Here is a 10,982-nt window from a genome sequence, read left to right on the forward strand (position 1 = left end):
ATTAAATAATTTTACAAATCCGAAATACCTTTAAATTGAAGTAATTCCAATTTATATCTTATTTTCTAGAAATAAAAAAATTATTAATTATTTTCAGAAATCCGAAAATTCATTTAAATTGAAATACTTCCAATTTATATCTTATTTTCTGGAATAAAAATAAATATTAATTATTTTTAGAAATCTGAAATTCATATAAATTGAAATGCTTCCAATTTATATTTTATATTCTGCAATAAAATAAGTATTAAATATTTTCAAAATTCTGAAAATATAAAAAAACAAAATCCCTTTTTCTTTCGAAAATAATAAATCTGAATTTCTTATAAAATTCAAATAATCTTAACATCTCTAATTTTTCATTGAAAATCCTTAGAACAACGAATTTCTTAATTTTCCTGTACATGTTGCATAATTGATATCATCATATCATAATTTTTTATTTTATAAAATTAAACAGGATAAGAATAAATAAAAGAGATATTTTCAATTCATCAATTTGATTTAAGAATAATAAAAGTTTAAGAAGTTTCTCCAACTTGTCATGCTCTCATGGTGGTCATCAGGTCGTAGAATCGGTGCTCTAGTACCAAACTGATACTACTCGGGTTTTGGGTAAGGTGGAAGTTTGAGTTCGCTTGATTGTGATTAGGGAAAAGAAAGTGTAGAGTTGAGAGAGAGAAGAGGTAATCAAAGGTTGGACGAAATCAATCTGATAGAAAAGGCGGTGGTGGTTGGTGAAGAGGGAAGAGGGAGGAGGTAAGGGGGTGAGGCTGGAGGCCAAGTGTTGGGGTGGGGTTGGTGAATTAGGATTTAGTCGACCTAAGTGACTTGACTTAGCCGAGTTATACTCGGGCTCATAATACATCTCATGACTCGACTAGAACAATTAATTAACAATTAATTAACTTAACATCGAGTCTATGACTCAACTAAAATAGCAGGTGCTAAAAAAGAGTAAATAGCTAAACTAAGATAACCCAGTGAGCCCAATGTACCGTGAATGGATCCAATTTGATTGAGTTCGTATCAATTGTTAAGTAGTTTTCTACTTAATTCTTCTCATGTTGTCTCTTTGTCCCATATCTTTCATATTGCACATCAGAGGGGCTGTTAAATAGCTTTTCCACTTAGTGCATCTCAAGTTTTTACGCATCTGCCAGAACACACGTAGGAGGAGATGTTAAATAGCTTTCGAGTCAGTGCTTACTCATGTTTTGTTCCATAATTTCTGCAATGCACATATCAGGGCTGTTATATAGGTATTTACTCCATTCTCAAATATTTACATTAAGTTTGCACATTATCAGAGATGGTTTATTTATATGTTTGCTTTCTGTAGGTTGGTAAAAGATCCACCTAGCTTCTTTTTTTTTGTGTTGGAGAATGCTTTCCCTTTCCTTCCATATTTTTCAATGTTTTCCTCAGTTTGGATTTGCCTTCAAGTTCCTTGTTTGTGTTGTTCATTAGCTTTATCTAATGTTTCTTTCCCTTTATCAATATATGAGGAGGGGAGTGATTTATTTCACAGATCTATATGTTGAGATGTTATTCTGGGCTATAAGTAGTAATGTATTTATATGGCATAACAATTTGTTTGTTTAACATGGTACAAGAGCTAATTCATAAAGAAGTGGCTTCTCACAGGAGTTTGAATCTGTGTAGCCTCATTTATTCTCTCAGATTGGATAATCATACCCATTGACTTCCACCTGTCCAGCACATGAACCTGATAGATTGGGTTCACAACTTGATTACTCAAGATTTTCCATTGGTGATTCCAGCCTTCCAACACATGCTTGAAGTTATTGAGTGGATTTCAATGCCATTCTCTAACAGTCCTCTGAGTTAACAAAATCATACTTGAGCATTATATTTAGGCATAATCAATTGAAGGTTGTTTAGAATTTCTGATAGAAAAAGAGATGGTTGAACGATTGTCCCGATTATTGAAGTTTTAACCGTTGCTAAGCTGTTCATCACTATAGGGATGGTGAGAAGAGATATATTTTACATCCCAGAGGGGCTATAATTGAAGATACCATTGTTTCTGGTACAGAAGTTCTTATATCAATGGGAAATGCACTTTCAAACCATCCATAAGCCTCTTAGCAACCTCTTGGACACATGGGATGATGACCCCTTTTCAAAAGAACGTCGATTTCAATCTCAAAAAGGAAATGAAAGCAAGATTGCTTGGTCCTATTACTCTTTTTGAACCATGTTAATGTTCTCGCATTATTGGTTGATAGAGAATTTTGTGGTAACATATATTGGTGCAAGAAGAGATCTTATGGTGTCCCCAAGCTCTCGTCTTTTCTAGAATATGTGTTAAGTTTATGCTTGGTAAGGTAACCATTCATAGATCCAATGAGGCATGTTGGGACTATGGTGACTAACCTACATCTAATGGTTCTATATTATGCTGTTTCTCTTAGGCATGTGCTAGCAATTTGAGTAGGTTTAGTAGACTTGATCAAACGGCCCAGCTCGCCCGTGCCCGGCCCGGACCCGGTTTAGGCCCGGCCCGGCCCGAGCCCGAACTACCCATGGGCGGCACGGACCAGCCCTTTGCCTAGCCGACTCGGCCCGGAAGCCCGCCCGTTTGGCCCGCAACTAGGTCCGCCTATTCTGCTACAGTACTTTGCCCATTCTGCTACAATAATTTACCATTGCTACAGTAAACTTTTTGGTATTGTACCGTTTTGCATTATTTTAAGCACACCATTAAATTTTTTTAATTAATTTTAATTATTTTTTAAATGGAGAAATATAAATATATTTTTAAAAAAAATAAGCTAATAGTAAATTTTTTTTTAAAATAGCTAAAATATGGGTTGGGTTGAGTGATTAGTGGGTCGGGCCGGCCCGGCCCGACCGACTAGCCCGATCTCTCACTGGCTGACGGGCGGTAACGGGCTAGACTATTCTAGCTCGGCCCAAACTTGGCCCGGCCCGAGTAATTGGTGGGTCCGGCCGTGAACAAATACTTAAGCCCGGTTGGCCCGAAAAGCCCGGCCCGAACCCGGTCCGGCCCGCCCGATGATCATGTCTAAGGTTTAGTAGTCACTCTTGCCTATTAGTAGACTTACTTTACTTTTGAAAATCAATTTGTTATTAGTAGACTTAATATTTGCAGATATTACCTTCATACCAGTTCATTGATGACCTGCATCTTTGCTAATGTTGTCAAGAAACCTGTCTTTTCATGAGAAATTTGATATTTTTGTTATTATTTGGTTCAGGTGTTTGAATTGCTGCATGAACAACTATGGTACAGGCCAAATTCTGGCATATACATTAAACTCATTGTGATGCTTGGGAAATGCAAACAACCAGAGAAAGCTCATGCACTTTTTCAAATGATGGTTGATGAAGGTTGTATTATAAATCATGAATCGTACACTGCCCTTCTATCAGCCTATAGCAGGAGTGGCCTCTTTGATGAAGCATTTACCTTACTCAACAAGATGAAGATAACTGATGGTTGCAAACCAGATGTTCAGACCTACTCCATTCTTATCAAGTCCTGCCTGCAAGTTTTTGCATTTGAGAAAGTTCAGACCTTGCTGTCTGATATGCTGAGCGAGGGTATCAAGCCTAATACAGTAACATACAACACTCTACTTGATGCTTATGGAAAAGCAGGGAGGTAATTTATCAATCCTATATATGCTTTTACTTCTTACTCATGCATCAAAAATTATTTTTCAGGCCATTCTTTTACCTGCCAGAAACTGTAAGCTGGAATGCTGGAGCCCATTCTTATTCATGCATAATTTGCCATGAAAACTAATAAACTATTGATGACCTAGATCATTTACTTAGCAGTGAGATGGACAATCTATGGTTCCTCATGGTTTCTCCCCGTAGATTACTTTCCTTCTCTTTTTTCTTCTTTTTATATTACCAGTTAATTGATAATTGTATGATGCATGCCTCAAATCCATTTTTTTTTATTATGTAGGAGAAAGATAGCCAATGTTTGACAGGCCTCGGGTTGACTATTGGGTGTCCAAAGACATAAATTAAAACTAATTTTGAGTTGGGCTAGGAAATAATATAGGGACTTAGTATATGCACTTGGAATGTTCATCTTTTGGTTCTATCATACATTAGATGGATTGCAACAGAATTAACTCTTTAGTCCAACAGATTTCTAGTTGCATGAATCCATTAGTTGTATGTTACAATTATTCTAGCTATATCATCTGTGACCAAGCTGTCATCTTTTCTATTTCCTTTTCTTTTAGGTTTGCTGAGATGGAATCGACACTGATGGAGATGCTCTCTGAACATGATTGTAAGCCTGATATCTGGACCATGAATGCCACTCTCCGAGCCTTTGGTGGCACTGGACAGATTGAAACTATGGAGAAATGCTATGACAAGTTCCAGAGCTCTGGTATCTCCCCCAATATTAAAACTTTCAACATACTTCTTGATTCCTATGGCAAAGCTAGAATGTATGAAAAGATGGGAGCTGTCATGGAGTACATGCAGAAATACTACTACTCTTGGACAATTGTCACTTATAATGTGGTCATTGATGCATTTGGGAGAGCAGGAGACATGAAACAAATGGAGTATATCTTCAGATTGATGAAGTCGGAGAAAATTAAACCAAACTGCATTACACTTTGTTCACTTGTTAGAGCATATGGTAGGGCAGGGGCTGTCGAAAAGATAAAAGCAGTTCTAAGATTTACTGAGAACTCTGATGTGATGTTAGATACTGTGTTTTTTAACTGTTTGGTGGATGCATATGGAAGAGCAGGGTGCTTGATGGAGATGCAGGAGGTGCTGGAGATGATGAAAACACGGGGCTGCACACCAGATAAGGTAACCTACAGTACAATGATCAAGGCTTATCTCAGCAGAGGGATTGATGACCATCATGTTCAGGATCTGTATGATATTAGAAAGGAGTACATATCTTCAAGAGAAGAACCTAATTTGCTTGGTTGATGGTGGAGCTGAATTTGCAGCATGCTCTTAAAGTACATTCTTCCGTTATTTTTGTTCTTACAATGACAACGAAAATACAATATTACAGTTCCATTGGAAATGTTGTCCCAACTTCATCCATCTTTGGTAGTCTCATATAGAGTTTGAAGGAGCTAGCAATAGTATCTGTCTTCTTGTTTCTTCCTGTGTTGGTTACTGAATTATGTGGATCTTCTGACTGTCAAGACGGACAAGAAATTTCAAAGGTTGCATTTTTTACTTCATCGGATTTATCTTATGAAGCTTCTCTATTATTGGTACAAGGCAGAAGCCACTATAAAGCAGTTGATTGCTGACCTAGGAAGGGTTGTGGCTTTTGTTTGCAGAAAGATACTTCGAAGTTTGAGTTGGGGAGAGACTTAGAAATAATCTTGAGATACATGTTGAGTAATGGATGCCAAATTACGGTCAGTTGTTAAGGTGAACTTGGGATTTGGCTCTTTGGTACTCATGGAATCGATGCAGTAAATGTCTTGTAACAGACCATTTAGTGGAAAATGTGTTTTTATGAATTCTTGGTGACATCTCACGTGATGTATATAACTAGTTCAAGTTTCAGTCATTGGAAATTGATTTAGAGCATCTTATTTCATCGTGGTATAACTTCGTTAGCTGCAACAGATCTTTTTTGGTTCTCTGTTGATCTTGTTAGCACTATTATTTCAACCCCTTGTTTTATTTTTATGAAACAATAGTCATCGAGCTGTCAACAAGCTAGCTTAAATTGACGACTGGAAATCCAGTTTGTTCAAGCTTACAATTATTTAGCTAATCTTGTCTCATTTAATGTGAATAGTCCTTAGGATTATTGATTCGGGTGCATCATTTATATGACAGGTATATTTTCTTTATTCTATTCCTATCAGTAACTTTCTCGAAGAGGTAGTTATTGCAAATGGCTACATTGCTTCCCATTTCTTGAAAGATAGAGATTGCAATGTCTAACATATGCAGATTTTGGGTGGTCGTTAAGCGGTGTGTTTATATTCCTGCTGTATGCGATGATTTTGCTATAAATAATGGTTCTATTGTATACGGTGATTTACTAGAGTGGTGATGATGAAGTTGAAACTATGAGCTTACTAATGGGATCCTTAATCTGATAACTATAAATAATTGGTCATATGTAGCGCCGTCAAGTATGTACGGACGATATTATTACTATATGACTATCCCTCATTATTATGTTTATTATATGAATTATTGCTTTGTATGAGAATGTTGAGATATACTTATTTATGACTATGTGAGCGAAGATAAATGTTATTGGTCTTATATTCTGTGTGAGCTTATCTTAATATATTAAGGATTTGATTAAATTTAAGATTTTATATGCCTTTTTTTTATATGAGATAGTTCTCTAGCTAATCATTTTTTTTGTTTTGGTTTTGTAGTAGCTATTTGCTTATTTGCCGAAGAGTAAGGGTCCTTGTTAGTCATCAGTGCAGGCCTCGAGCTTTGGAGCTCGAACACCTTGATTAGGCATTCAAACGCTAATACTCGAGAGCAGAAAAGGGTTTTTGGCATTCAAATGCCCACTTGGCTGTTTGAACGCTTGATGGAGAGGCCTCGCCTAGAGTAATGTTTTCTAGTCTTTTGTTAAGTCATTTGCTTAAGAATATCTAATTATTGTGAGTCAAACCAAGCCACTTGGGTTAGGTCGATCGAGTTGCAGGTAGCCACCTACAAACAGTTGTGGTGTGCACACATGAGCAATTACTTTTGGGAAATTAATCAATTCTTCTCTGTCTCTTCTATCTTCTACTTCAATCTCCCTCAATCTAGTTGAGCATCATTGTTAGCGGAGCTCCTTTCTTTTTCACCTAGTTGCCTCTATCGACCCTGAAAAATAACTCGCTCATTTGATACACCTTGTTAGAGTCTTTTTTTTTTATTGCATTAGTTATTTATTTTCATTAAAATAAATTTTTTGTAGATCGCGTTCAAACGCGGAAGGGGTCTTGTTCGAACGCCATTGTGAACGCCTGCATCAGGTTCGCAAAAACAGAGAACGTGAAATGCGCGTTCGAACGTCTGCATCAGGTTCTCATTGACAGAGAACACTTTTTGTGCGTTCGAACGCGATCAACGGGAGTCCACTAGAATTAGGGTTAATTATTGTTATTTTCGCTTATCGGCTAGCCTCTATAAAGGTGTGGATAACAGCTAAATTCATTATGCTATTGGAATATTAGTTTTTTTTTGCCTCCCTATCTTCTCTCTACTCTAATCTCCATCTTCCCTCTTCACCAACCTACAACCTCTACCGTTGGCAAGGTTTCTCCTAACTTCTAATCTCCCTCGTCTATCGAGTCATCCCTCTTGTTTGGGATCTCAACCACTTTTTCCCCTTCTTCTTTATCACTTAGACAACATCATCCATCCACCCTCATCTCCATTATCATCCATAAAACTCTAATATCTATTCCACCCGTCACCACCACCACCATCATCCAAAATATATTGTGTTTTCGTCCCAATTGCATTTCGAATCTGCGAAGGTACAAAAAACGTAGATCAAGGAGTTACAGATTGATTCTATTTGGTTTCGTAATTTTCTAACTACGAAAGAATATTTGGTGAATATTTTCCCTCGATTGCACGGATTGCTTCCAACAATAAATTCAAATCTTAAAGAATCATTCTATAACCTATCATTGGTATCAGAGCCTATCAGTTTGGTACCGTAGACCCTATCATTGGTATCAGAGTCTATCAATTTGGTATCGTAGACCCTATCATTGGTATAAGAGCCTATCAATTTGGTATCGTAGACCTTATTAGTGGTATCACAGCCAAGCGAACCTCAGACCTCCATTAATGGTGGAAACAAGGAAGATGGCATCAACAAAGAGATAATACGTTTAGTTAGGATCTTTTCTTATTGCATTAGTTGTTTATTTTTATTAAAATAAAATTCTTGTAAGTCACGTTCGAATGCAGGTGGGGTCGAATTCGAACGCCCTTGCGAACGTCTGCATCAGGTTCGCAAATACAGAGAAAACATATTGTGCATTCGAATGCGGTCAGGCGAGTTCAAACGCCCGCGTTCGAACGCCTGCATCGTGTTCACACATGCAGAGAGCGTCCTTTGGTGCGTTCGAACGCGATCGGCGGGAATCCTCTAGAATTGGGGTTATATATTGTTTTAGGACTTGTTGGCTAGCCTCTATATATATGTGGATGACAGTCAAATTCATTATGCTATTGGATTATTGATTTCTTGCCTCTCTATTATCTATCTACTATAATCTCCCTACTCCCTCTTCACTATCTTTCCACCTCTACCGTTCGCAAGGTTTCTCCTAACTTCTAATCTCCCTCGACTGTCGAGCTCTTCTTTGGAATCTCGACTACTTCGTTCTCTTCATCTATATCCTTAAATCACATCCACAATCCACCTTCATCTCCATATCCATCCATAACCCTAACATCCACTTCACCCGTCACCACCACCATCACCCACGTTATTCCGTGTTTTCTTCCATTCTACAGTTCGAATCTATGAAGAGAATAAATATGAAAGTTGTAGATTAGGAAGTTACAGATCCAATCCAATTAGTTTCGTAATTTTTTGACTACCGGAGAATATCTGACGAATATTTTTCCTCGATTGCGCGGAGTGATTTCTGTAATAAATTCAGATCTTGAAGGAATCTTAAGGTAGCCTATCTTTGGTTCCAGATTTTATCAAATTGGTATTAGAGCCTAACATCTCGCCACATATGCCCTAGCGAACGGCATGTGTCCGAATGTCTGCTACGCACACAGACTAACGACCTCATATGTAAAGCCAATAGGATCGCGATTATATCGAGCGATCAATCATCCACTAAGCGCGTCCTAACCCTCGCGCCCACTCGGGTATCCTCACGCTTTCTATGAACTATCTTATCAATCACATTTCATACTTTCCTTCTAAATGACAAATCATATGCATATATCCAGTACGATAACAAGTCAATGCATAACAGAAATTTAGGTGGAACATGAATCAAGAGAAAAATAATATAATGTAGTCTCCAACTCTGTAGTCAACACATGCATACCCATGCTAATCTATCACATGCATACTCATGCTACAGATCGACTGGACATAAAATTATAACAGTATAGTCATCTCTAATCATCTCTATTTCTCATCATCATACTCATATCTAAGATCAGCTTAATCACATGCATGATAAAAATATGCTCGACTATAATAATCTCTAGATAAAGTCATATAATCATGCTAGAGGTCAAAACAGGCTTGTACATAATATATAATATAACCTAATTTGAGAAAGGCGTTTAGGGATAAGACTACTCACTTCTGATCAGAAGACCCAAATCACGTATCCCTCACATCCGTTAATCAAACGTCAACTCATCGATAGGGTCCATGGGACCCAAGGAGGATGGAGACCTTGCTTTCGATGCATCATCAAAAGTTAGCACATCGCTACTTTGGTCCGTTTTAGGTGTTAGAACGTATCAGTTCGGTTGCATATCGATTGGAGCTTGCCTGAAGGGTCGAGAGTACATCGTGTCTTCCATGTTTCATTGCTGAGAGAGCGGATTGGAGACCATAAGGTCGTTGGATCAGTTATACCAGAGCCATTGGAGGAGATAGAGATCGTAGAGCTAGTACGTGTACCTGCTAGGCGCCGACGATGACATGGTATCAGATTAGAGATGGAAATTCCAGTTGAGTGGCTTGGCAAGCCATTTGATGAGGTGACATAGGAGATGGAGACAGATACCTTGGAGCATTTTCCCGACTTTACACCTTGAGGGCAAGGTGGGGGAAGCGTGGTGGGTTGATACACCTTGTTAGAGTCTTTTTTTATTGCTTTCGAACACGGAAGGGGTCGCGTTTGAATGCCTTTACGAATGCCTGCATCAGGTTTGCAAAAATAGAGAACGCAAAATATGCATTCGAATGCGATCAGGCGCGTTCGAATGTCTGCATCAGGTTCGCATCGATAGAGAATGCCTTTTATGCGTTTGAACACGATCAGGTGCGTTTGAATGCGATCGGGTGCGTTCGAACGCGATCGGCGGGAGTCCACTAGAATTAGGGTTAATTATTATTATTTTGGCTTGTTGGCTAGCCTCTATAAAGGTGTGGATGATAGTCAAATTCATTATGCTATTGGAATATTAGTTTCTTGCCTCTCTATCTTCTCTCTACTCTAATCTCCCTCAATGTCCCTCAATCCAGTCGAGCATCATTGTTAGCGGAGCTCCTTTCTTTTTCACCTAGTCGCCTCTATCGACCCTAAAAAATGACTTGCTCTCTTCCTCCTCTTCTCTGGTGTATCACCTTGAACTACCACACATCCATTAATCCACCTTCATCAATCCCTAGTCGAGCTCCACCACCTCTAAGTGGAGGTGTTAGTAGTGTGTGGAGGTGGAGAGATGGAGAGATGGAGAGAGAGCTTAGCTAAGGAAGAAGGGATGCCATGACTAGAGCTTGGGCTGAGGAAGAAGGGCTAGCGTGACTACCGAGGTGAGCTCGGGTGTGAGGCTAAGTTTAGGTTGGGGTTGATGGGCTCAGCTGGTGGCCTCAATAGGAGTGCGGCGAGAGAGAGAGAGAGAGAGAGAGAGAGAGAGAGAGAGAGAGAGAGAGAGAGAGAGAGAGAGAGAGAGAGGGAAATTAGGGTAATTCTCATTGCCCTCTTGGGGTGCTCACCACACCATCTTTATAGTGGCTACCCCATACTAGGTTATTTGCTCTTCAAGCAACTAAACCAACCTTGACTCGACTAGACTAACCCAACCAACCTAACTCGACTAGACCAACCCGACCAACCTAACTCAACTAGACCAACTAGCTCTGGGCTGGTTCACAATAATCCACCACGCTTTCGCCACCTTATCCTCAAGGTGTGAAGTCAAGGAAGTGCTCGGCTATCTTGGACTCAAGCTCCCATGTAGCGTCATCGGAGTGTCGACCAAACCACTCTACCAGAATCACTATCTATAGC

General features: G+C 38.9%; 1 protein-coding gene across 1 annotated transcript; it reads left to right on the forward strand.

Annotated features, from left to right (window-relative positions):
- Positions 1–3,227: 3,227 nt before the first annotated feature.
- LOC140797153 (uncharacterized) lies at positions 3,228–5,599 on the forward strand. Its single transcript, XM_073150423.1, has 2 exons — positions 3,228–3,652; positions 4,254–5,599. The coding sequence occupies exons 1-2, from the start codon at positions 3,315–3,317 to the stop codon at positions 4,966–4,968; spliced, it is 1,053 nt and encodes a 350-aa protein (XP_073006524.1). The 5' UTR covers positions 3,228–3,314; the 3' UTR covers positions 4,969–5,599.
- The last annotated feature ends 5,383 nt before the right edge of the window (positions 5,600–10,982 follow it).

Source organism: Typha latifolia, chromosome 11, assembly GCF_019914945.1.
Source record: "Typha latifolia isolate L0001 chromosome 11, TyphaL0001v2, whole genome shotgun sequence".
Lineage (NCBI taxonomy): Eukaryota > Viridiplantae > Streptophyta > Magnoliopsida > Poales > Typhaceae > Typha > Typha latifolia.

Coding starts and splice junctions, on each gene's coding strand:
- LOC140797153 (XM_073150423.1), top strand. CDS start 3,315: ATGCTTGGGAAATGCAAACAACCAGAGAAAGCTCATGCACTTTTTCAA. Junction 3,653..4,253: donor GCTTATGGAAAAGCAGGGAG/GTAATTTATCAA, acceptor CTTTTCTTTTAG/GTTTGCTGAGATGGAATCGA.